The sequence below is a fragment of the Bemisia tabaci genome, chromosome 2, assembly GCF_918797505.1.
Source record: "Bemisia tabaci chromosome 2, PGI_BMITA_v3".
NCBI lineage: Eukaryota > Metazoa > Arthropoda > Insecta > Hemiptera > Aleyrodidae > Bemisia > Bemisia tabaci.
The window spans coordinates 17,273,673-17,301,203 of NC_092794.1; the positions used below are offsets into that span (position 1 = coordinate 17,273,673).

At 36.6% G+C, this 27,531-nt stretch overlaps 1 protein-coding gene across 5 annotated transcripts in view; it reads right to left on the bottom strand.

The window, feature by feature from the left end:
* The window catches only part of zormin, a 124,622-nt gene that overhangs the window by 22,177 nt on the left and 74,914 nt on the right, over positions 1-27,531 (bottom strand). For 4 of the 5 annotated variants that reach the window (XM_072296800.1, XM_072296798.1, XM_072296799.1 and 1 more), the window contains 12 exons: positions 25,232-25,415; positions 23,706-23,827; positions 22,272-22,448; positions 21,539-21,811; positions 20,469-20,660; positions 19,575-19,758; positions 18,978-19,222; positions 18,196-18,383; positions 17,512-17,717; positions 16,100-16,402; positions 15,146-15,320; positions 14,243-14,445 (listed from right to left, as the gene is read on the bottom strand). In XM_072296800.1, the coding sequence (XP_072152901.1) occupies positions 15,259-15,320; positions 16,100-16,402; positions 17,512-17,717; positions 18,196-18,383; positions 18,978-19,222; positions 19,575-19,758; positions 20,469-20,660; positions 21,539-21,811; positions 22,272-22,448; positions 23,706-23,827; positions 25,232-25,415 (2,136 nt within the window). In that variant the 3' untranslated portion in view covers positions 14,243-14,445; positions 15,146-15,258. Of the gene's footprint in view, positions 1-11,169; positions 11,348-12,203; positions 12,492-12,830; positions 13,052-13,401; positions 13,583-14,163; positions 14,446-15,145; positions 15,321-16,099; positions 16,403-17,511; positions 17,718-18,195; positions 18,384-18,977; positions 19,223-19,574; positions 19,759-20,468; positions 20,661-21,538; positions 21,812-22,271; positions 22,449-23,705; positions 23,828-25,231; positions 25,416-27,531 lie in introns of those variants that run through there. The other variant, XM_072296797.1, reaches the window with a different exon arrangement.

Sequence of the window (27,531 nt, forward strand, 5' to 3'; positions counted from 1 at the left end):
ATTTCAAACGCAAACGGACTCGCATCACATATGTTTAAAATGTAAGCAAACTGCTCTTCAATCATCATCAGGGGCCGGTTAGTTATGCTAACGTTGAGACATCAATCGCTACATCTTTAAAATTGGCGAACGTTGGATCTCTAGCAGCGCTTGATTTAATATGAAAAAGTTTCGACCAGAGTCACAATCACAAGTGCCGCGTTCGTTCAATTAGAACTTTTTCTTCGTGAGACCGTATGTACATTACGTTACGTACTTAGCATACCTTTGATGATTGTTACAATCAGTGGCGAGGCGTGAATGATTGATCGTCATCGTTTGAAGCTACGGCAAAGAATCGATTATCACAGTGTTTGTTGCGGACACTCTGTTTATCGATCTTTTTCTATGGGTTTAAATGTCAGATCAATCGATATATTGGAAAGCACACCACTGGTTACAATTGCCGAATCTGATTGATTTAAGGTTTCTTGCTCATTAAATTTTATTGTAAGTGATACGTTCGTAGTCAAAACATGCATATTTTCGAATCACGTGGTAGACGTTACACATTCCTTTCAAGATTAAAGTATAAGAAGAGTATAATTATTTAGATTATTCTTTATCTCTTTAAAAGTTAAAACATTCAAAAATCTGAATTACAAACATGCAACCATTTCTTAGCAGTGGTCAAAAACTAGATTGGCATTTGACAAGATGTCCGAAAATATGACATTAGTTTATGACATGTAAACAACTAGTACGTCTGAACGCACTTAAGTTAAAAAGTAATATCTCAATTGTGGCATGGGCTCTGCCATGCATGTATTTTTTAGGTCTCAGAGCCCAAGTCACTACGAAGATAGTTCCTTTAGATTTGAAATAGGCACGAAAACCTAACTCATTCAGAACGGCGACGAGCGTGTCGACAAACTATCCACGAAGTTTAACGAACGTGCAACCGGCAGCAGATGAAAATTCGTTGCCAAAAAGTTTGGGCTCAGATCTCTACTTTTACGAGCTTTCGATTTCACCAAAAATTCGAGCGTATTTTATGTGAGTGAAACTTGTTTGGCCACGTCCATCGTGATTATTTTGATTGCCGCGAAATTAGACTTGCATTCTCGTTCGCTTTCAATACACTATTAAACGCGGGATATGACGCCAGGTCCCTAAATGGAGGATTTCCTTGACCAATTCTCGTAATAACTGCCAGCGCCTGAACGCGAGGCACGCCAAAAATTCAACCGCTAAATAATCGGCGGTTAATGGAGCAACGTGCAAAACTGGGTCAAAATCGATCGCATTTATCGAGCGCTGAAATGTAGTGCGCGGTTGATGCATTTGAATTTTGATTTCAGGTAATTGTGATTTTCCGAGAATGTTGGTATTGAAATAATTGATTTCAAACAATTGATTGATTTTATCAAACAATTCGAACATTTTCTTGAAAAACTATAACAATGGGTTTGTTAAACTTAAACGTTGGGCGTTTGTTTGATGTTAATCGAAAACACTGCAGCCAAAGTCTCTATTGCGAATACTGAGCGGAAAACACGTTTACTTCTCTTGATGCACTTGCAAAAGCTTTCAGGCTACACAGTTAAAAATATCCGTCTTGAATGTCACTCTGTGTTACTTTGTGTTACTTTTCTTTGTGTCAGGTCAACCTAAAAGGCTTGGTTCCTCAACACAATTTTGTGTTAAATCGACCCAAAACCGTGGGTTACTCTGAGAAATGGGGCAAAATTATCGTCGAATACCCGTATCTCGGTGGTTTCACTGGGCGTAGACTTCAGCATGTTTCAAAAACTCGCTTTCAGGTAATTGAAACCATGTTCACCCTGCCAAAACGTGCTCATGAAAGTATTGCACGGTTTCCCATGGACCTGTTGAGAATTGGCCCAGGGTCCCATAGGAAACCTCAGGGTCTGAATGAACCATCTGGGAGCGCTGAGGGTTTCATGCAGGTTACTCTTGCTGCCTCATAATGGGTTCCTCTCGGTCTCTTCATTTAACCCCATGAGGACCCATGGCATGGGTTCCACTAGGTTCCTATGAAATCTCCGAGGGGACCCACTGAAATCTCATGGGCCCCCATGAGACCGTTTTGACAGGGCAGTTTCACGCGAAGTTAGTGACTCTGGGATGGCTCGCCTGTATCAAATTATACCTTCGCCTAAGTTTACTCTTTGAGGCGGAAAGACAAAAAATTGCGCTAACTTACGCAGATTGTGAGGTTGAGAGTTCTGTCCCGATGTGCTCATGGTGTGCTGAAAAAAAAGCTCCGGCCGTGAAAGCCATACTGACGGGCCATATCGACATACCTTCCACGTTCCAGGCTCAGAAGCCGAAAGTTCCGGGTGTAGCACCCGGAGTAGTCAAAACTACGGCTCCGGTGCCCGGAACTTTCGGCCTCTGAGCCCGAAACGGACAGTATGCAACTATGCAACCCGTCACTTTTTTTTCAGTGTGATTATTGAGCCACTTTTCGTGAGAAGCAACTCAACTCATCGCTCTAGCAAAAGTTTGCGACAACCCTATTACAAACTTAAGAGGGATGCCATAAGGGTACTGAAGTAATAGATAACTTTTTTTTTACGCTGGAAAAAAAAATCCGGCCGTGGAAGCCGTACTCGATGCTATACATGTAGACATATTGTCCGCGTTCCGGGCTCAGAGGCTGAAAGTTCCGGGTGTAGCACCCGGAGTAGTCAAAGCTACGGCTCCAGGACTCGGAACTTTCGGCCTCTGAGCCCGGAACGGACGGTATGCCTATACGGCCGGTAACTTTCTTTTTCCGCAGTGTACCTTTATATTTGCCGACGCGTTTCCGATTATTTTCGGACGCCTGAAATGATCTCATTGGCGATTCATTGCCGAGTTCCGATGGATCGTGAAATAGGGGAATCAGGCTGGGAGGAGCTGGAGCCTGGCGCGGCGCGGCTAATAACGCGAGGGTTTATTTCGCTAACGGCCGGTCTGCTTTGGGCGGGCGCGACCGGAGTCACAAAACGCGGATTTTACGGCTTTTATTCGCCACTTGGACGGCGGCCAGGCAAACGCTATATTTCCGAGAACCCGGGCAACGCTCGGAGCCCGAGCGCGGGAAACATGATCTTTGAGATCTGCTCCTGTTGCCTGATCGACCCACATTTCACTCCGTTTCCAGCTGGAATCCTCTTACAGTGAAGCGTTCATCCCTCCACGTACAAACTGGAGCTCTCAAACTGGTTTTACATCAAACCATCCGTCAAACTACCATCCCTTTTCGTCAAACTAGATACCACACTAAAAACTGGATGCGAATGGTAAAATACGGAAAATTTTGTATCTACCATGGTGTCTAGAGTTGTTGACTATGCTCATTCCCTGATTTTTAGAAACTCATTCCTTCACTGGAAAAGAAAAAACACATTGGATCTAGAGTTAAGACTCTTGAAAACATTGACAAGAAAAAGGACTCTTGATTCAATCAGTTTCAAGCTTAAATCAAAAGGAAATCCGCTCAAATTAAGAGGCTTGGTTCTTGATTTAAGCTAAAATCTGATTGAATCAAGAGTATTTTTCTTGTCGATGTTTTTAAGAGTCTGGACTCTAGATCCAATGTGTTTTTTTCCAGTGAAAAGGGGTGGTAGTTTGACGGATGGTTTGATGTAAAACCAGTTTGAAAGCTCCAGTTTCTACGTGGAGGGATGAACGCTTCACTGTAAGAGGACTCCAGCTGTTTTTAAGTTATGTTTTTAAGAGTCTGGACTCTAGATCCAATGTGTTTTTTTTCCCAGTGTCGTCAAACTAGATACCAAACTAAAAATTGGATGCGAATGGTAAAATACGGAAAATTGTGCATCTGCCATAGTGTCTAGAGTTGTTGACTATGCTCATTCCCTGATTTTTAGAAACTCATTCCCTGATTTTTAGAAACTCATTCCCTGATTTTTAGAAACTCATTCCCTGATGAGAAATCAAAGTTTTCCCTACTTCCCCGAGATTTCCCCGAGATAAAACTAAAAAACACTCTGGAGTTACAGGTATCGATTTTTTTCCATCTTTTAGCCAATTATTTGCCGCACATTAGAATATTTAATTCCAAAAGCGTTTTTATCTTCACATTATACGGTCGATGAAAGCTTCTCTAGGTATTCTTGGGACGATTTGAACATACAAGTGGTCAATAATGACGGCTTAAGTGGAAAGGCATGAACATTAAAATGGTCTCTAAGCGGTAGGGGAGATTCCTGGTTTTTGGCACAGATGCCCTGTTTTTCCCCTGAAAGTTTTCATTCTCTGGCGAATCACGGTTTTTCACGATTCTTGCCACCACGTCTATGATTTATCCGCCAGTTTTGCACCAAATTTTTTGAAAGTCTCAAGGTCTGGTCTAAGATTTTTCTCAAATGCATCGGTCTTCTTCGAAGATTGCCATCCCGACGATCTTTGAAAGGCAACAGACAACAATCACTTACACCCATTAAAATTGACAGACAAAGCGTTGGACAATGAGGACATAACGAGTACGGAGCAATTCTATTGGTTAAGGGTGGTTCACACAAACTGGGGGGTAGAATAATGGACTAACTGAAGGGTGAGCTGCCGTTATTTAGCTCATTACGTACCTCATTTGTCCATTCCAACCACCCGCTTCCACCAATAGGATCCCTCCATATCCTTTTTGTCTTATTTGTCTATAGCTTTGTCCATAAATTTCAACAATCAGCCCGCATCTCTCTGATTATTTGCGCGTGGAGGGGACGCTTGAGAGTTGAAGCTCACTGGTTCTTCCGTAAAACGAGTTAGTTTAACGGGAGACCCTGCGGAGCACAATCTGGAGGCAGTGTTCCAAAAAAGCGAAAACGCATGTATTTATAATGGCGGCTCCATTAACCTCCTGTTAGCCAAGGAGGAGTCTAATCAGTCATTCTTTCTCCAAAGGTGCCGCTCATTACGAGCTGCGTTCCCGTCAGAACAAAAAGTGTGTCTGACACCCGCCGCACAGTGGATCGAGTCAATGAGAGAGGTCGGACAAAATTTGGAAACTTTAAAAGCTCATAACTCCGTTTGCATGAAACTTTGAGGGTTTAAAAGTGGCTTTACTGGTTTCCTCGTGAAATTTTCTTCTGAAAGCAACCCTTGAAAATTATAATGTGACGAATCGAACGTCAAAATTTGCAGTTTTAGTTGAAAATTGCATGTCCGACCTCTCCTGTTGACTCGGTCCACTGTGAGCCGGCTTAAATTAGTTGCTTCAGCGTCCCACAACTCTCGCAGCACTCGTGTAAGAAAAGCGAAAGAGGGTGATTCATGGTCGTTTGCTTAGTTCCTGTTCATTCTGAGTTCTGTTGATTTAGATCCGGGTTTTATACATTTTTCATGGGAAAAATTTAGCGGTCACATTTTGAGACTGATTCATTAGAAAGTGATTTTATTTCGGATCCGTTTAAGACTACGGTGCTATTGGCATAAATGAGGGGCTTGGAGAGCAATGCGCATAGTTGCAGTTTTTGCTAATTTGAGAAATGCGTGTTTGAAGTTTCGAAATTACATGGAGCCTTCCGACAGAAAGGAAGTTTAAACTCACTTTTTGATGCTTCAAAGTTGGATTTCAGCTGTAAATTTTTCACAGAATATACTTTTAAGCTAGTTTTAGTTGAGTTATGGATAGCTCATTTTTTAAATATTTCGTTCTAAAAGGACTATTCTTCATGGGTTTGGGTAGAAGATATTTAGGGATGGGAATAGGTGTCAATGAGACCGTTTATTTCTTGTGAGAAATTAGTAGAATTATAAGTACCAGCAGCATAAGGTTAAAAGTTTCGGGGGGGGGGGTCGAGCATCCTGACAGAGTGGCCAGGCTTTTTCCAAGAAATTTATCCAGGCTTCGTGCTCAAAGATCGAGCTGGAGATCACAATTTGCATCAAGCGATTTGCAACGTAGCAAACAATTTCACTAAGAGGAGCTCCTTCTAATAGTAGACAGGCAACATGCACAGCACTCCGATGCAAGGGAAATAATTTTACCATGTAATTGCAATCTGTGCTGCTGGGGAGCTCGCTGCGAGTTTCAAAATGATGTAAGTGGGAATTAAACTGAACTTTCATGCTGAAGGTATTTCATCTCGTCTCAATTAGAGTTCAAAACAATAACAGTTAGTTCTGTTCCATCTCTCTTCTCCCTTTGCCGATGCCGAGAATTCCGCGAAGAGAAATGACGTCATTATTTAGCCCGGCAGGCACGCAGAACCTCTCATCGACCGCGTGAATGGAATAGATCGATTTAGGAGTCGTGGCCTTGACCAAGTGGATTTTGATATCGGAGCGCATCGCTTTGTCCGTCAAAACACGAACGAAGGGGTTTCCTGGAAATGCTTTTATAGCCCTGGTTTTAACAAAACTTAATTTTTTGATAGACCTTCATTCCCTATATCAAATTCTAAAAATTTAGTCTTCTCTCCCACAAAAAAGGGAGAGAGAGGGGAGAGAGGGGAGGAGAGGGGGAGAGAGGGAGAGAGAGAGAAAAACTAATGGGTCTGAAATTGAAAAAGGCTTAAATCAGAGAAACCCCAATTTTTAATTTATCTCATTCCTCGATATTACCCTGATTTTTAGCAGCAATAATACTGAACAAAAATCATGCAGAGATGAATTCGATTTAGAGAATAAATTGTGTAAACAAAAAATAAAAAAGAATAGTAAAAACATGGGAAAAGATGAGACTGCAGATCCAAATATGTTGGCAAATAATTGGCTCCTTGGCCTGATATTTAGCATGACTGGCAGTGGACCAACAGTTCAGGGGTCTCTGGTTCAAACCCCGCGAAATGTTTTAACAGCAACAGCAAAAGTAAAAATAGGAAGTTCGTGGGTGGCATTGATTTATACTTTCCGACATGTACATCATGGTGTGTTTTAATTTTTTTGGATATAGATGAACCAATGGTGTAGTATTTCCTCTTTTCACAGTGCGATTTCATGTAATAAAATTTAATTTTAAGTTTAGTGCGAGAATTTTGCTTTGAATAAAATTTTGAAAAAGTGCTCTCAAACAAGTGTTAGACTGTGCTAAACTGCTTTTATTTTAGATCTTAGACCTATTTTTCTCATTTCTTGCACAGAAGAAGCAGCTTTCTTAAAAGGCGTTTTCCAAGATAAGGGCCTCCTTGCGCCTAATTTCTCAACTGAGTAAATTGATTGTGGTCCCTCGAAATATTGTGCTTAAGATCAGACCATCAATTTCGAAACAATGATATGTACAACATTTGAAGAACATCAACATTTTCAAAAATACCCAAATTCACGATGGTAAAGTTTCAAGAGTTTCAGTTGATTTCTATCATAGACATACTAGCTTAAATTACAATACTGCATTCCAGAGTGTCCACTTAAACCGGCAGGCAAAAATTAAGTACTTTTATGGTACTATTTCAGTAATTTCCAAAAAAATTTAGTGCCTCTTGAGCATGAAAAAATCAGTACTTTTTCGGTGCCTTTAAAATGATTGTTGATTTGAGTTATTTTTAATTAGTTATTTTTCTTATAGCTTGTTTATTTTAAATTATTTTATACAAATTATCCGTTTGCTAAGTACAATTGTAGCTTGAGCGCACTTAAACTGTGCGGTCAAAACTGCAATTGCAGCTAAGGAAACCCGACAAGACTAGCGTGAAGGCTACTTCAATATCAATCTTCCATCGCATTGCTAAGGCGCAACGATACAACTATTCGTACTCTACGGTATGCGTGAGGTATCACGCCTCAATTGAAGGCGTTTTCGAAATTACCAACTTTCCAAACCGGGATTCTCGTTTCGCATAAAATTCGGAGCATGACATAAACGGAGTGACTGATTTTACGACTTAGTGCAACAGTTATGCGCACATCTACTTCTTTAAATTTTTGTTTATAGCTTTCACTGGAAAAAAAACACATTAGATCTAGAGTCCAGACTCTTAAAAACATCGGCAAGAAAAAATTCTCTTGATTCAATCGGATTTTTGCTTAAATCAAGAACCAAGCCTCTTAATTTGAGCGGATTTCCTATTGATTTAAGCTTAAATCTGATTGAATCAAGAGTATTTTTTCTTATCAATGTTTTCAAGAGTCTGGACTCTAGATCCAATGTGTTTTTTTTCCAGTGTTCGTTTCAGTTGATAATATGCGTGTAATTTGTTCCGATGTGTTTTCGTTCTATTTCAGCTTTTTGTACACATTTTTTACTATACTTTCGTGTACTTAATGGTTGATTAGAGTTTCTTTCATTTAGTTATTTTTTTTACCGCTTGTTTATCTTGAGTTCTTCTATAAAAATTATGAATTTGCTAAATACAATCCTAGCTTGAGCACACTTTAATATATGCGGCCAAAACTGCAAAAGCGGGAAAGGAAACCCGACAAGGCCAGCGTGGAGGCTACTTCAATATTAATCTTCCATCGCATTGCTAAGGCGCAATGATACAACTATTCGTGTTCCTTGGAATGCGTGAGGTATCACGCCACAATTGAAGGCGTTTTCGAAACTGCCAACTTTCCATAATGGGATTCTGGTGTCGCATAAATTGGGTGTCTACTAAAAATGGCTGGCAAATATGAAGTTCTTTTACGGTACTTTTTCAGTACCATCCCAAAAAATTCGGAACCTCATAAGCAGAAAAATTCAGTGTTTTTGTGATGCCTATAAATAACGAAATTCGAAAATTGTCGAAATTCACGCGCAAATCGCGAGAAAAATGACGTTGCCAGGAAATTCGAAGCTCATTGGTGGCCTGAGGATCAATTGGCTTTAAAATCTCGATTCAGCGGGAAAATACTGCACTAATAATCATTGCGCAACGGATTTCATATTTTCCACGCTGTTTTAAAAAAACCCGTGGTATGAAGCAAAAAATTTCGGACCTTTATAGGGAATTTCCGTGCTATTTCAGTACTTCCGGAATGCCCTCAAAACAGCAGTGCTACCTCTGGAATTTACGGACTAGTAGACACCTTGCTTTCCTTTCTAAGTGTGTAGAATATGAGTTTATGAAAATATAAAAAATTTATTTTAATAATAGCTCCCGTAAACCTACAGAGAGAAGGCACCAGTCATGACCCTCGTGGATCTCATGATATAAATAATTGAATTCGGACGATTTTCATCTAAACTTCGATGGAATCAAGACTAGCACATCAACACAAATTGACAAATCATAAGACAGTTACAAAATTGGCTTGAAAAATTCCTTGACCGTCCACGTCCTTTCTGGCAAAATAAAAGATGACTCCTGATTTTTCATGTCAACAATTTGCACCCACAAAGTTGAAAATGAAAAATTTGTTGTTTCAATTTCATCGCAAATGACAGAAATTCGTGAATTTTTTCTTCAAGAATATCTCATTCAACTAACTGAAATTGCAATCTTCACTGATACTGATTCCTCTATTCACTATTCAGAGTATGACTTAGAGCACTGACCCTCAAACTAGACAGGGATTCAGTTTGATCCAGAGAACAGCACCGACTTTTTAAAAATTTAAAATCAAAAGATCTTTCAAAAATCCAGTCTATTTCATAAAGTTCTCCGACACTTCCCTGATTTCCCTAAAGTGATGATATTTCTGGACAATTTCCTGTTTTCAAGGTTCACCAGACCTGTAGATACCTTGAATCAAAACAAAGTTTTGTGGTTTCTATGCAATTGTTAATGGGGAATTTCGATTTCATTCACTTTGAATATTTCATCTGTTTGCAAGACAGCTAGCTTAGGAGCTTTAAATTTTGGACAAGCACCAGAAATGCATTAGGGAGAGTGTCAAAACAGATTTGCCACATTATGAGGCACTAAAGTTACTGGCAAACTTTATGTGTGCATTCAAGTGCTTGCGCACAAACTGACACCACTGGCATTGCAATGCACATAACTGATGCCCTAGTGGCATTAATAAATCTGGGTGAGCAACATTCCTGTTATCACAAGAATTTTCAATAGAATATTTCAAACTGTTCGGAAGCTATACACACAGCAGAGTTTAAATTCTGACCAGAAATTGGGCACTCTTAAGAAGAGCGACATTAATTAGAAGGGCAGAGAGTTCTATTTACATTGAGAATTCCGGATGTCAAGCAAAATTTTCTATCCCTTCTCCCTGACTTTCTAGGTTTTCCTTGACCCTTGGATTTTCCATCTCCCTGACTTTCCCTGACTTTTTTTGCCGAATGGAAAAACATAGTTCAGCGCCAAGTATTCGTACAGATTGATAGAGGATTTTTTGCAGAGAAAAGTCTGATACAGACCAAGAGAGAGCGTTGTAAGGCTCCTTAGTAAAGCGCCATGAAGTTATGCAAAAAATAACAATCTTGCACAAGAGTTATAATTCTCTCAGTTGTGCATTTACTCTTCCTAACTTTCCCGGTGGCAGAACACTCTGGAGGATTTTACTCCACAAAAAGCAAAGAAGTAAAAGTGCTGTCTGTAATCCGTAATCCAGTCACTAGCCGTTTCACATCGCAACCAACACTCCATCTTTCAAAAAGCAACTTCCGAACGACAGATACAATTACTTTCCTCTGAGTTAAACCCTCTTTAAGTGAAATTTTCCCCTAGGTCGAATTTTTTTAAGGTCCCATCAAACTTTTCATTCGTACAAAAAGCCCTTCAAGTGGAATTTCTTTCTAAGTGGAACTAATAATCAGGTCCCTGTGCAGTTTAACTTGGAGGGAGTTAACAGTAACAAGAATTTCAAACACGGATCAAATGGGAGTAGCATAATACAAAAGATGCCAATTATATTTTTGCCATTCAATTAATATTTATGTGAACACTATATTTTTGATTGGAGGTGAATTTACAGACTTCCCATCGTGTGATTTGTTTTTCTCCTTAACCTTCAAAGAGAAATAAAGTTGCGCGGGGCTAAAATTCATACCTTGTCTAGAGGCTTATTTGGAATAATGTGATTCCTTGGGGCATTTAAGACGATTTAAAAGTTTCCACACTCTTTTAACAAATACATCTCTCCGTATGGTGATTTTCAATTAAAGTACACCAGACTCTACTTGATCAAATTAAAATCAGAGATAAAAATTAATGAAAAGAAAGACGTTAAAACCAAAGAGACCTTGCTTTTAAAATTAGATTGCGGCATCAACTAATAGCAAGCAAAGTGATTGAAGGTAACAACTTCCCGAGAAAAAAAAGAATATGATCAAGGTCTTACCTTCGACGATGAGGTGAGCATCGCATGATGTTTTACCAGCCTCGTTTTCTGCAATACATGAAATTTTACCCTGATCTTCTGTCCTTACTTCAGGAATTGTCAAGATTTGGCGATCACCACTTGTTGAAACTAAGAAGTTACTCCCAGAGACAGGTTCATTGTTGAAATACCATTTTATCTATTTAAAAAAAAAACAAAAGTAACAATTGATTGAAGGTTGCAGTTGTTAGGGAAGTAAAAAACAAATAACAGTACTGGTCTGAGGTAGTGACGTGAATGAAATCAGATTCTTGGGGGAAAATGAAATTACTGATTTGAATATGAAAAAGGGACAGTTGGCCCCTTGAGACAGTGAGGCATATTCAATCAGAAGGAATCTGTTCCCTGTCTTGCTATGTAATGGAGTGGTTTTATACCTTGGAAAATTGAATGAGACAACAATCGTCAAAATGAAAAACAGAAATACAGGACCCAGCAAAGAAAATAAATATAACAGCATGGCTATAAGCATGCTAAAAGATTGTTTCTGAACTGATTAGGGATTCCGCTGGGATGTAAACATGTGTTAAAAAATAAAGCAGAAAGACTAGTGAAAAAATGTGTACAATTTTTTAGAGGGATCTTTCAAATATTTTTTCTTAGTTTCCTCCTTCAAAATTAAAATAACATTATTTCCTCCCTAGTAAATAATAAATCACTCCAGAAGTAATAAGGAAAATGACCTCTTTGACACAAATCAGAGGTTTTTAACTCTTATTACAGTATCATATATCACTGAACATATATCATAAGAAGAGGCTGATAATGGAAAATTTCGAAAGATGGTTTACCTTTGACCAAAACATTCTTTAAAGGCTAAAAAAAACGATTGACGTACAAACATTTCCTACATTAAATCTCTCTCATTGAGAAAATTCGTCCGTTATCCTAAGAGACAGACTTTAAAGTATGGTCTTAACTTCAAAAATATTTTCAAATGTTTAAAATACTCTATTTTTAAAGAAAAAAAATCTTGCAATCTTGCTTTAACTTGCCTTTGGTGCTGGTTTTCCGACAACTTTACATTCGAACTTCACAGATCCTTCAACAGGCACAGTTTTGTCTGAGAACATTTCAATAAAAGCAGGGATGGATAATTTTTCCTCTAACTGAATGTCTGATGATGGTTTAGAGTCGAGAGTGGTATTTTCTTTCACGATCAGGTGAGAGAAACACTTCACTTCACCTAAGGAGTTGATTGCTTTAACTGTGTAGACGCCTCTATCCTCAGGTTTAACATCGGTGATGTACAGTTTGTGGGTGCCATCTGCATCTTCTGAAATCTGAGACAGGCAGAAGAAATTAGGTATCTGAGTTTTAGGAGTTGGAAAAATTGGGCCTGAGGGCACTGCACTTCTGCTTCATAAAGAAATTTAGCGCTGTTCATTGGGATGATTGAACTGCATTTAGCAGAAAAGAACCTAGCCACATCAGCTATTGCCAAATTTGACTGGGTAATTTAATTTTTAACACAAGAAAGTTGGTTCTACCACTTGAGGGTACTGGTTTAAACAATCTTGCAAATGGGATGTTTTTATTGAATGTCAATTATTTCTTCAGAGGAACTAAAATGTAAAATTTCATAATCCGACTTTTTAACAATCTTGTGGTTACAAACTTACTTGGACTCTGCTTGATGGAGCTATTTCAGCATTGTTCAGATACCATCTAACGGTTGGGGCCGGCTGCGCAGAGATTGAAACTTCAAGAGAAACTGAGTCACCTTCTCGTGTTAAGATATCGTCTAAAAGTTTATTGAATTTGGGTAAAACTGTTTCTGTTACTTCGATAGTTTCAGTGCTTTCAGGTCCTTGTGGTTCTTCGATAATTTTGACCTCAGGACCTACGTACAGAGAATTCACATTAAAGTTTGAAACAAAATTATGGGTGGAAGATGAAAAATTGAAGGTCATTGCGACTGTCATGGCTCATTATTTTGCTCAGAGTTTGATTGTGTGGAATGAAAAAATAAAAATAAAAAACTGAGCTTTGAATCAAGTGGCAATGTGTGAGTCTTTTAAAATTAACTGATTTATGCCACTTTTTGACAATTTAAATTTCAGAAAATAACTATTTTTTTTTTTTTTTTTTTTTTTTTTTTTTTTAAATGCAAAAACGTCTATTTTAGAGTATTCACACACAAAATATGTCTGCTGGTACTACAGATGAAAAAAAAAATTGAGGTAAAATTACTTTGAACTGATAGTGAGCAGGAACTTGAGATTTCTCCAGCTGAGTTAATGGCAACTACTTCGTATTCACCACTGTCTTCTTGACTAACATGGTCTATGACTAGAGTACAACGGTCACCAGCAAAAATCAACTGTAAATCGGACGATTCTTTCACAGGTTTTCCTTCAAAATACCAGATTACCTGTCATAAAAAAGACACACAAATCATTATCCACTTCTCAAATCATAATATTTCACCAATTCAAACGAGCACATATTATAATTTATCATTCCAAGTTGATTGAAGATTGAGGGCGAAGCAACCATAATTTTTATAGCAGTTTTCTACACTATCAAATGGAGAGATTTTTCTAAAACTGTGCAAATACTCGAAATCTGTCACCGAGACCACCAATGCTCAACCGATTTTGATGGAAAAGTTGGATTGCATTTTGTAAAAAAGCATTATTTTTTTTTTGTAAAGCATTGCAATGGTGCAAAGATTGTGCAACTACATCCTTCGCAATAAAATTACTGAAACCATAAAAAAATATGAAATTTACGTAATCATTTTTGTCTTAAATTTATAGTTTTTAGCAAGTAAATTAGGACCTGTTGATGGATAATCTGGTTTTTCTTCCAAGACAAAAGAAGATGCACAATTTTAGCAACATTGCAATGCGCCTGGTTCCTTTTTGCAAAATGCAATCCAGTTATCCATATAGTAAGCGCAAAAATTTGTCAGAATCTACATGAAAAAAGAGGAGGAAAAGTTGAAGTTACCTCAGGCTCAGGTTGAGCAACAATGATACAGTCCAACTGGGCTTTTTCTCCTTCAACGACAGTCGCGTCTTTCAGCGGCATTTTTATCACTGGCTTCACCAACTCAGAATCACTAGCCAGTTCAGAATCAGAAGTTTCTAGAGGAGGGATTCCTTTCACAGCTGCAGTACAAGAACAGGATGCTTCACCACTCAAGTTTTTGGCGAGTAATCTGTAAACACCTGCATCTTTCGGAAATGCTTCATTGATGGTTAGGCCAACTTTATTCCCATCATGGAAGAACTGGAAGGGGAAAAAAATAAACTGATATTAGGAAAAATCGAAACCTATGGAAGGCAAGTTTATTTTGTACAGGCTAACAGGCACACTAGGTAAGTATGACGCAAGCTACTATTAGATTATGCTATAAATGCAAAGCCTGTACACCAGGAAACGCAAAACAAAACAAACGCTCGATACGCCGTAACTTTTTCAAATTTTGAGTTAAAATATTCCAGTATGGACTGTTGTCCTAATCAACTAAGAGAGGATCATGACCCCTCACCCTTCCACAGGAGGCCGGAAAGGAAAGCAACCCCCCCCTCCAAAATATCAACGTTTTCAAATGAGGACCCCCTACTCATGACAGATCAGGTTATGGCGTATCAATCATTTCTTTTGTCCATCCCAGCAAGTTTTCCCTTCACAATCAAAGGACTAGACAGATTATACAGTAAGACCTCGCATTATCGGATCACAATTTGACGGATTTGGCCTCCGGTCCCGTGAAATCCGATAAATCGAGGTCTTACTGTACATTCTTTCAAAGAGACGGCTCAGCACATATTGAACCAATCAATACCTATCACACTTTATGGCATTTGATCTTGTCAGCTTTCACTTTTGATTCCTACCGTTATGGAGGTCATACAATTTTGCAGAGGATCGACAACTTTTGAACAAGTATTCCGAAAAGGTAACATAATTGCAGTGAAAAACTTACCTGGACATCTCTTGTCTCAGGGATGACTTTATCATTGTGTATCCAAATAAGCTCAGGATGAGGCTCTCCTTCAACTTCACACTCCAACTTGATCTTCTGGCCTGCACGAGCCATTACATTAGAAGGGGGCTGATAAATCTTGGTGCTTTGCTCACTGCCTCTTCACTTCCTTTGCCTAAAATGAATAAGGAAACAATTTTAAGATTGTTCACTAACATTACTAATAAGTAAAAACAGGGAGAGAATATGCATGAACATGATATCAAAAATTGTAAGAAATCTTAGGTTCTGAACAAGGTATGATTTTAAAAAAAGTAAAAGTTCTTATTTTTCGACACATTTTTGGATTATTTTTATACTTTGGTTTCTTTATGGTGGTCAACTCTCTTTCTAGCTTATTACTTGATTTTTTTTTCCCATCCATCAATCTTTTCACTTTCTTCCCCCATGTAAGTCTTTTTGCAGTGAGGGTTGTTCCGCAGTTTTTAGTTATTCAGAATAATTCCCATCTGTATTGAGATCATTAAAAACTAGACAGGATATGGACCAAAATTATTACGACCTTCTTCTAACACTTCAGCATATTGATGGTCAAAGTGCAAAATCTTGTATCTATGTTTACAAAGTTGCGGACTTCTTTTTTTACTTTATACATTATTTAGAAATTTAATCAACATGATTGCTTTCTTGAATTTTCCTCACTGTTAACTGAATACATGTTCTATAGAATTGCGAGCTATAAAGTTGGCTTGTTTTTTTTATAAAAAAATAAAATGGGAATGGAGATTTTGAAACGACACATTCAAGATACATGGTTCCTGGTTCTTGACTGTAATTTATTATTTGGGTCCAAATCATTTAGTCTATTTTACAGGCCCTAGGTTCTAGAGCCATAAATTGAGAACTCCTGACCAATAGTGTACGATTATCTCTGGGAAATTTCAAAATACTTACTTTCAACAGAGACACTTGCATGTGAATAACTCGATCCCGATGCATTGGTGGCTTTGCATGAATACTTCCCGCAGTCATTCTCCGTTGTCTTTTCTAACTTCAAAATAGCTTCCCCGTTGTTGTAAGATATTACATAGTCGGAGCTGTTATCAATACAGACGTCATCTTTGTACCATTGTACAGTTGGTAGGGGGTTGCCTGTGACTTGACAAGAGAGTTCTAGCTCTTCACCCTCTTTTGTTACTGTGTTTTGAAGCGGTTTCACAAACTCAGGAGCAGAGATGTGTTCGTCGGATGGAACCTCTGAAAAAGTAAGGAATATGATACTCACATTATTTCCTTAATTTTGAGTTCTCATGCGAGTATTTTACCATTATTTCACTAAATTTGTGATGAAGAAACTCCTGTATTTAAAAGTATTATGAATGGCTTTCTAAAATGATTGAAGCTATGAGCAAGGCTAGTAACATCTCAACAAGTTGGCTGCCATGCTGTCCCATGGGGACCTGCGATGACTGGTTCCACAAAACCATAGAACTCACTAAGGAAAGTTGATACCATTGACGTGCGCAAAAAATTTACGGTGAATGTGCTAGATCGAGGAAATCTGAGGTGTGTGAAAACTCTGGGAAACCTCCCTTCCTAATGAATGAAACCCCCAAGATTTACCCGCAAATTTTTTTTTTTTTTAAAGCTTTAAACTTTTTAAAATAATTGTAAGTGTACATGCGGACTCTAAGGAACATGTGATGTTGGCCATGAGAAATTTCACCATGGAAAATATTAGTGAGAAAGGAGAAAAATCGTGGAGAGAATTTTCATACATAATAAGTCAATTAAATGCGAAAGAATATTACCACCAAAATTCTAAAACTCTTCACCTCTCTTAATTTAAAAATCTAAATTTTCGTTTAAACTCCCATTTTCAAAATTATCCGTAAAGACGTTCATGGCCTGAGACGCTGAATGTCTTAAAATTATACTAACTAACTAACTAACTCAAAATTTGTTGGTGTGTCAAGGCACACCCTGGCCTACTACTGCGTATACTTTGTGTGATAAACACACACAAAAAACTGGCCAGAAAAGTAAGAATCACATACAGATGACAGTGGTGCACTCTTTAGGATACTGCAATAACAATCAGTCATGATCATAACAAGCTGGCAGCTCTAGTGGCACTCTGGCAGCTAGCAAACTACAGCTGGCGTAACACTGTGTACCTTTGGAACGACGTTGCGTTGGCTTTGTGAGACTGGGGACTGAAAAAGCCTAGACAGTCAACTAGCTTAAAGCAAGCTCTGTGATGTTCATTTTACTCTCGAATCTCAGATTTATATGTTTCAATAACGAAAAGTTGCTTAAGCTACATCAAAATTTAATACAAACTTTCAACTGAACTTCACTCTTACCAGTGACAGAGAGTACAGCCGATGTTGAGACAGAACCTGCCTCATTAGTTGCAACACATGTGAACTGTGCTGAGTCTTCAGCAAATGTTTCTTCTATTGTCAAAGTGCAGATACCATCTTCAAATTTTGTCAGGTAATCAGGATTATTTTCTATCGATAAATTATCTTTGAGCCACTTAATTTTAGGAGTCGGACTACCGGTAATTCTGGAAAGTACAATACAAGATATTTTAAAAAAGTAAATATTAAATGATAAAATATATATGGGATCATGAACTGATCAATAAGTACATTGAAGGAGAATCACTTTTGCGGTGTTTTTTCATCTTTTACTTTTGACATTGAGAATTAGGAGATTTATTATTTATTAGTGCTCCGATTATTTGTAAAATAATTTCGTCTGCTCAATGACCCTAGCTAAATTTATTTTCTCAGATAACGTTCAATGATTTTCTAAAAAGGCTATTTTTCAGGAGCATACTGTATAATCTTGACATCAATAGCTTGGGATGAAAATCTTAAGGCTTTCAACCAGTTATTGAATGATTTGGAATGAACAACTTTTTGTGAAACAAAATGGTATATTTGCTATATGTAGCTTATTTTGAAAATCCTGATATTATTATAAATAAAAAAAATTTCAAACACTACCTAACACTGAGATGTTACCATAAAAATACATACCTGCATTCTAGAATGAATTTTTCACCTTCCTGTACGGTACATGGTACGAGAGGTTCAGTAAAAACTGGAGGTTCAAGCTTCTCCTCCTCGTTGAATTTTGCTTTTTTTTCAGGAGGTGGGGGACTGGGAGATTTTCTATCCTGTTTTTCAAGTACTTCTATTCGTTCGTCTGGAGGTGACTCTTGTATCTGAGACAAAATAAACAGTACCCAATAAGTGGAAAGAGATCGAGAAGAGGTAAATTAAACTAAACCTTAGTAATTCCCAGATACATACAGATTTCTCCTTGAGGAATTCGTCATTGTTCTCGAGAAAGAGCACAACTCCATCCGAAGGTTCCAAAAGTAATTCAAACAATTTTATTATTCACAAGAATGTGACTGCACAGTTTCTGTCCAACATTTTACTGATTTTTGCTCTGTATTAGAGGGAAAAAACCGAAAATTTCAAGTAGAAATGCCCCATAGTTTCCAAGTGAAAAAGATAATTTGCTGGGGAGTTTCTGAATATTCCAACTACCACGAAGAGGCAAAAGACAGTTTTACTTTTGAATTTGAAAAACATTTGAAAAATGAGATTTTGGTGCAGTTTTCAGTTAATTTATTTGGGGAGTTTCCTCACATTTCTGAAACACCTTGGCACAATCAGGGTGTCTACAGACTTAGCAGGAAAAAATTCCCTGATTTTCCAAGATTTGACCTGTCGAAAATGATCGACATTTTCTGACTTTTTACATTGACAAAATAAAGACGTAGAACTGAAGATAAATGTGATGTACTCACAGGATCGACTTGAATTTCTTTTTCTTCCTCCTCATCAACTTCCTGAATGGTAAGCTCAGAATGCTCATTTTCTTCGGAGATCTCAGATGGTTTCTGTACTGTCTCATCCAATTCCATTTTCATTTCTTCAGTTTTCCTATATGAGTCTCCGAGAGCTTCCAATTCTTTGCAGACTGACTGAAATGATTCAACTAGTTCCTGACTTTCAGAGGTCATCTGTTCTACAGTGCTGGGTTTCTCCTCACCTGAAATAATAAAAAAATAGAACAAAATATGTAGAAATATTAATAATTGAATTGCATTCATTTATTTCCCATTCTTCTAATCATCTACGGTATTTTTGGTAGTTATGAGATGGGGTACTAGAGACACTTTCTCACCACTAAAGATTGCAACGGAAGTCGGCCAAAGAAAATCATCAGTTATTATCACCTGATAGTTTATGAAGATAAATTACTTGATGACCTCCTGAATTTTAGAGTTTGATCATTACATGGAAAAAATTGTTTTCCATTTCTGGAGTTCCTTCAATAACTTCAAGGTTTGTGAAACATTGAACAAGTTTTTAAAATAAAAGCTAGCCTGTAACAAACTTACCAAAAATTTGAGCTGCAAGTTGAGATATTTTGTCAAGCCGCTCTTCTTGCCTAACTTCTTCCGGCTTGAGGAAGAGTTCTATTTGTTCTAGTAACTGATTGATTTCATCAGGGCGTTCTACTTCTGATGTTTTCCGTGCAATCATAATTAAGAGTTTACTTCCTTCCCTGAACCACTCTTGCGCCTGAAAATTTGAAAAGCAACACTAAAGATTAGAAAGTCTTACATGAGAAGCAAAAAGATTTATTCTTTCACCAGCTATTCGACCGACTTTGCTATGAGCTGTATGACTTGCGGTAAGCTAATTAGATGTTAAGGACAGGAAAAATTTATAGTTTAGAGTCGAAAATTGTTGTCAAACTTGTGCTAGGTTCTAAATTAAACGAGTTAATGCATACATGTGAAAATGAATAAAATCAAAAGGAACTGTGTGAGTAGGTTTTACAAATTTCATTGTTCGTTTCAATTTTGCGAATAGTTTTTTTGAGTATGAATACCTCCAATTGACATTACACTTTTTCACAGTCTCGCCTCTGAAGATGAACAGTAAAAGGAAACAAATGCTTACTCAGTTAAAGTCTCATGAACATACAAATTGACAAGAAAAAACGCGGCAACATTTTTTTTTATAAAAAAAACTTTTTTTGAGTTTACTATTGACACAAAAATTAATAATTAAGTATACCTATAATTTTGATGGGGATGATTGGTGCTACTTGACTAGAAAATAAAATACTTTTCTGTCAATGATCTATGACACTTGTCAAATCAGTTTCATATTAGAACTTAAAATAAAACAACACATTTATTTTAACGAGATCATGGAAAAATGAAGATGCCTGAATTAAATGGAATCGGACTTTAAAAAGAAAGATTTCATAAAAAAGTTCTTACCTCTTCTACTAATTGGAAATACTGGATACTTAAATCAATTAAATGCCTACTTTTGTTAACTTCCTCTAAAAATGCTTCCCTAGATTTCTTTAATTTGCCTAGTTCCTCATTGATATGGTCTGAGTTGCATTCACCGCTATTGAGCATAGCCTCAGCAGCAGTGATGAATGTTTCAATACGTTGTTCTAGAAGCTGAAACAGAGAGGGTTTAAAATGAATGCAAATCTAGGGCTCATTATGTTGTGCCACATGAAAAATATTAAAATTTTCTTTTCATTAGTTTGAATTTCATTCTCTTTATTTCTATTTAGGTAATTATTTTCAATCTTGATTTAAAATTTAGTTTGCTCAGAGATAAATTGGTGATTAGCAATACATATTTATGTTTAAAAACATCATAAAACTTGGAGACTCATTTAAAGTTTGATAAATAAGTATAAAAGAAGATATTTCAGTTTTCATAAAGTAAATAGAAAACAGTTAAGTACACTACAGCTCATTTAACGACAGTATTTCTAACTATGGGATAAAAACTCTATTAACGCTTAAAAATTTTGTTCTGCAGAACCTTCAAATTGTGAGTTTGGTGACATCAAGCTTTGAATATTCTGAAGATTTCTAGCAATAATTGAATTTTTAGCTCCATATTTAAATGAAATCTTGTAAAAATGAATTTTTTGTTTTCAACTTTAAACTCTCTTGTAACCATAGCATAAAGTTGTTGATCAATTTGCAGACTGAGTCTTATAGACATGAGGTGTTTGCAAAAAGTTGACTTTTTTGCACTAGAGAGCAGAAAAATTTCGGAATGGGAAGATAACCTTCCATGATACGATCCTGTTTCCATGTTGAAAATACGAGTAATTCAATAATGACATGATTACTCTGATCTCAGAGCTTGAGTTCTACAATAATTCCAAAAAAACTACATAGAAGGTAAATTCTAAAATATGCTTAGCAATTCTATAGTAAGCAGAAAAGTTCAGAACTTTGCAGATAAATTCTTCAATAACTTCAATACCTATTGATACAAGTTCTCTGTGGTCTAGCTCATTAACAAGTGATAATACCTGCACAGTTTTCTCAAAGTACAGGAATGCAAGAGATGTTGATTTGGCTGAGGAGAGGCTTTCGCCATACTGTCCACGGATGGTGATCAGCTGTTTAGATAAATCGTCTAGATGGTGGTTGATATTTGCCAGATCTGTATCAAATTGACACAGCTGCTGTTTTTGTTCAAGCTTAACTTTGTACTCCGCCCAATTCCGTTCCCAGCTACTTCGTTTCATGTCCAGCAAACGCCTAATACACGATATGTCCCTTTCACCAGCACTTTCTGGTTCCTGCATCATAAAACAAAGAGGGAATCAATCAAAGATGGTACCTGAAAAGTATACTTCAATTGTATAATACACTTTTTCTGATTGTATGGCTTGACACTAAAAAGCGCTTGTGCTGTGTTCTGTGAGTTCTAGAAACAACTAAGGTACACTATGAGTAAAGCCCTTCCTCTGTACATGCATATATACCTCAATCGGATATTCAGATAGAAGATATGTTGAATAAGTTAAGTTACACATACTGCTTAATTATTAGAATTAGAATTTCTGAGCCTTGGAGAAAAAAAAATGGGGGAAAAAAACGGATCAAACCAAGCACGGCATTTACAAAACAATTAGAGAATAAATTATATTATTTTGCTTTTCAAATTAACCATGTAGGTCTCTGAAGAAAAAAATATACTGCTTGGAGAGTAATAAAGCCTCAGTTAGTTTGTTCAATGATCTAAAAAAACTTCTGTACCTGTTGCTTGATTTGATTGATGACTTTAACGCTTTCTGAATGAGACTGTCGAAAACACTCTGATATAGATTGTTTAAGGCTATCATGATCATCAATTGCAAGATCTACAGCATTTAAATTATTTTCTATACTATCAGCGTTGTAGTTTGATTCAGATTTTATGACTGTTTCTTCTACCTGTAAGCGAAAAGAAACAAGTTAATTAGAGAATTAATTGAGTAACGGTTTAGAAAAGGTGCAAATTTCAACATTATGATGTACGTTATCTCATAAAAATTTCATGTGGAACACAAAAGATGAGACAAAAATTATTTGAAGTAACTCTTAACCCAGGTATTAACGTTTTTTGAAGCAGAAATTTCAAACTTTCCGCACATAAAAAAACCACAATCTACTAGAATTACATCAGACACAAAGCATTACCATAACAGTCTCTGTGATATGAAAATATGGCAATCTCAATCTCAACACTTCGGCTCAGCTGTTGCATGTTGTTCACACTTTGAACAGAACAGGGTGGAGAAAGAATATTACTTGATTAAGAAAGCTTGCCAAAATTGCCGTAGTGCCCGATTTGATTCACGTGGACTCAGGTTTTTTTTGTTTTTTTTTTTTGAGGAATTCAATTTTATTTGTAACCAATGCTAAATGAAAATGATCTTGGTTAGGAGCTAATGTTAGTAATTCTTGTTGCATAAATCGTATTCTACATGAAAATTTTGCAGAGGAAACATGTATCAGAAGGCTTTTCCACGAAAGTTCCAAAAACAAATTTTAACCTTGATGGAATAAATTAATGAAATAAAAAAAGTCAATACGTATTACTTGAATAAAATTTATCATGTTAACAACAATCAGGATAAATACAAGCAAGATGCAATCTATACTGAAAACTTTTTCTTAAAGAAAAACGTTGGATAATCTTAAAAGTTATTTTATCTGAAAACTACTGAGAAGTTGAGTTATGAGACTCAGGATTCACCGAACAATATGGTAACACAGCACCATTTAGCTTTCAATAAAATAATCTTGTAGCAGTCTATCACGTCACAGCTTAAATTCAACTCAAAGCTGCCAAATTGAACAGAGTCTGTATTGTTTGGTGTGCAGTAACAGGGAAATATTAAAAATTCCTGCATATGATGGCAATGAATCTCCGACTGCATGAAATTGGTGGCATGCCTTGATGCAGTTCTCAAATTTTTCTCTCTCATCTATGGCAGCTAGCCAAATATTTCTTCTGAACATCGGAAGCCTGATTGTTTTCTTCCAGGGTTTGGAATGTGATTCAACTCATTTTGATATTCAATGTAGCAACAAATTTTTCTTCACAAAACAAAATAAATATATGTATTTGACCAAGCAATATTTAGGGTTGGCGAATATGCACCTATTTTCTATTTGTATTTAACAAGCTAAATATTTTGTACTCACCTGAGATAAGTTTTTAAAGAATTTAATAAGCATATCTGCTAAATTTTGATAATCTGAGATAATCGCCAATAGTTTCTCGTTGAGTTCTCGTAAGCGAGGTGGCACTGCATCCTGAGCCTCACCTATAATCAATTTAAAAAATCTAAGTACTGACACAAATCAAATTCTTGAAATGCAGCTAGTGCATAAATGAAAGAGCCTCTCAAAATAATTGGTCTATATTGGCCACTTCACCTTAAACACCAAAAGTTCATTGATAAAAGGCTTTGAAAATGAAACCTCAGGATGAGGAATGCCTATTGTAAAAGTTTTAGCTTGAGCTATGAGCTAATTTTATTGACGCGGCTTTGCATAATGAACACTGATCGGCATGAAATAACCCCCTTGTAGATGTTATAAATGTAAACTTTGAATCGTTAATTAATCAAAATCAGGTTTGAACGCAAATTAAAAATTCTGACAAAGGCTTTTCCCATTGAAAAGTTGTATTTCAATCACACCTCGATGAAATCCTCAGGTTCCCCAAGAAAAGGGGCCACTTTTGAGGAGAATCTTCTTGGAGAGAGAGCACATTAATACATTTTTTGGGAGGAAGAGTGATTGCCTTCAAGGAAAAAATGAAAAGCTTTAGTATTAAAGGGAGATGACTAATGTGGTTTTCATTTTCTTCCTAAAGACAAAAAAAAAAAAAAAAATCAATCTTAAAAATTACATCATATGAGAGTAAAGGAGTGAGTAAGATTAACTGTTCATTTCAATATCTTTTGCTGGGTTGTTCAAAGCTTTGAGCAACAGATTGTCATTAAAATTTTAGAAATGGAGAAATTTTGATAGAACATAAGTGTAATATATACATACTTCACAAGTTTGAAACCATTTGATTGGACATTTATAGAAAATTATTCTATCTAAAAAGGTTGCGGTGTCAATTGGACGTATTTCTGTCAAATGGAACTAAGCGCCAATTTGAGTTCCTTTTGAGGAATTTAGAATGCCGGATAGCGCGTTCTGTCAAATGGAACTAAGCATCATGGAAAAACATTGCGAGTATAGGACGGAATGAGCCCGACGCCCGGTTCCGCCGCTAATCCAAGCCCCCCTCTACCTTACTCCCCCTATGACGCTTAGTTCCGTTTGACAGAAATAAGTCCAATTGAAAATGAGAGATTGATAGAATTCGTTTTCTCTAGGATTCATCTTCACTTCGATGCACTGTGTGATTTCCAATGATTAGAAATTATCTCTAAATACAATCTCATGAGCAGAGGTTATCAACTGCTCCTTAATCTGGGAAAATTTCGCGAACACAAAATATCCTGAAATCCTTTGCAAAATCAAGAGGGAATATCTTAAGAATTCAACTTCAAAAACATCCACTCATTACCGCTGATGAGACTCATGAGAGCTACTTAAAACCAGCAATGGATAGATCTTTCACGGATAAGGAAAAATTTAAACAATTTTTTTTTTTTTTTAAAAAAAAGTAAAAAAGGAAAGAGAGTAAAAGAAATAAAATGTAATATTACCTTTGCCAACTAAAGCCTCAGCAGTCTGGATTCTTGCTTCGATTTCCGATTGAGTTCGTTTGACTTCCGGCAAAATAACGTTGAGCTTGTTTTCAATCTCAGTTACTACAGCATCCGATGTAGTAGTTTCTTCGTTTATAATTGGGTAAAGCTGACTATCCAGTTTGGAAACCCAGTCCATGGTCTAGAAAAAAACAGACCAACATTTTATTTTAGTCAAACCGATATAAATCAAAATAATTCTTGTAACAAAGTTGTATCAATTTCCTGAGTTTTACCAAATTTGATGACCCAGCTCCACTAAGAAGTCAAATGCAATCTGTGCTTCACATTCTTGCTGAACATTTTGTTATGCTGAGAGTTTGCCTCTGCTGTTTTGTTGCTTTGTATACTTTCAACAACATGATTTAGAACTCATAAAAAGTCAAAACTTCACAAACATATTTGTTTGGTCGAAGATATGTATTTTTTCTTCCTCTCATTCAAACTCATTTAAAGGTAAATCAAGTTAGACAGTGAACTGAATAGTAAACAGATTCTGTTTACAAAATTAAGAGGAATTATACAAAATCCGAGAGGGGCTTTCAGGTACTCAATATTGTTTTAGAGCAAAAGAACTGTTCTTGACCTCATCGTGAAGAATTCTGCATTCAACACCCACAAGTTGAAAGTGAGAAAGACCAATGAATTCTTTCTGCTAAAAAAATAACCTACATTCTGAGACAGAGATTCAGTCAGCGCAAGGGGAATTTAGACAGGACATAAATTGCCAAAAAGTGAAAACAATGGATTAGAGGAACTTGGGTTTCACATTTTGTTTTCATTTCATTGCCCCTAAACTTAGGAGCTCTCATCCACGCAAAGAGACTGGCTCGTAAAGACTTATTTGATGCTCTCAAATAGTTGGGACAAATTTAAAACGGAGCACTGCAGACATGGTCTCTCAGTGAGATTTTGTGGCTGTTAAGCCATTACTGAGTTCATTGAAGTACTTTTTGGTTAAACTAAGGGCTATTCGACTATTTTTAAATTATCCATAAAGTATTATACATTGGAGCCAAGTTGAACTGATAGAATGTATGTGGCATGCAGATTTGTTTCCCTAAAATTTGGAGACACTTCATATATCCTCTGAACTTCGGAGAGAAGAAAAGTATAAATAAAATAAAGCTTGTCAAAGAACAATTAACAGATATTTTGAGAGACAATTACCATCATCAGGGAAAATTTTCATTCCTCAATAATATTTTAAGTAACAGGTTTTGATTCAAAATTTACTGAACCAATTATTTTGATACAGAAACCGGAAGATTTAATTTTGCTAATTTTAGAATACTTTAATCACTCCGACTGACATAATTATTCTGATTGATGATGTCATCTCCCATGTTAGGTGAGCCTTTCATGTCATATGTCATGAGTTACCAAATAAATGCAGAAGTATGATCATCCAAATAATTAGGGAAAAATAATACATTTTAGTTTCTGACTGAAAAAGAGCCCTAATCAATAGATAGACAAATAATGGTAGTTATACCTATTACTATGGTTTCTACCTGGTTGACCAGTACATCACATTTCGTATATGAAGAGACTATAAAGTCACCTTTTAACAGACAGGTACAGTCTCGACGTCAAATATTTAAAAAAACTTTCATTTTTAGCAACTTTTTTTTAGGATTTCATTTTTCTTCTTTCTTTTTGAACGGAAATATTTTTGCACAGAGACAAGATTTTCCTTTGCATTATGTCATGGTTATCGACTTTAAGAGGTCCGAGTTAGTGACCTCTTTGCCTTCTAGTGACAGGAGATACTTGCTTTGATACCAATAGCATCCTCTTAGCAAAGGAAAAAATTATGAGAAGGGAACTTTCTGATCACAGTTGCAACATGAGGCTGAAACACAACTCTCACAGGTTCAAGCACCTACTAATAACATAGATCATAACTAGTACAGCCAAATATACAAATATACTCAGATTTCCCTCCTAATTTGACAACACTGATATCTTGACACAACAAGCATACGCAAAGAAATTAATTAGACTCAATTCAAGGACCATGCGGTGGTTTGACACGGCGTCTCCGTCCGACTGGGAGTTGGCAGTGCACCAAATTGTATTCTATAAACATGCAAAATTTGAGTCAGGGGATCTGTTTGATATGTCTCTCACAGTTTCCCGTTCGAAGGATTATTCAGTTTCCGAGTCAAAGTTCATCCACATCATGAGAATGAGCAATTAATGCAAGTCCAATCAGTCACAGAGCTCATTAATCTTCATTTGCACACATTTTTAAA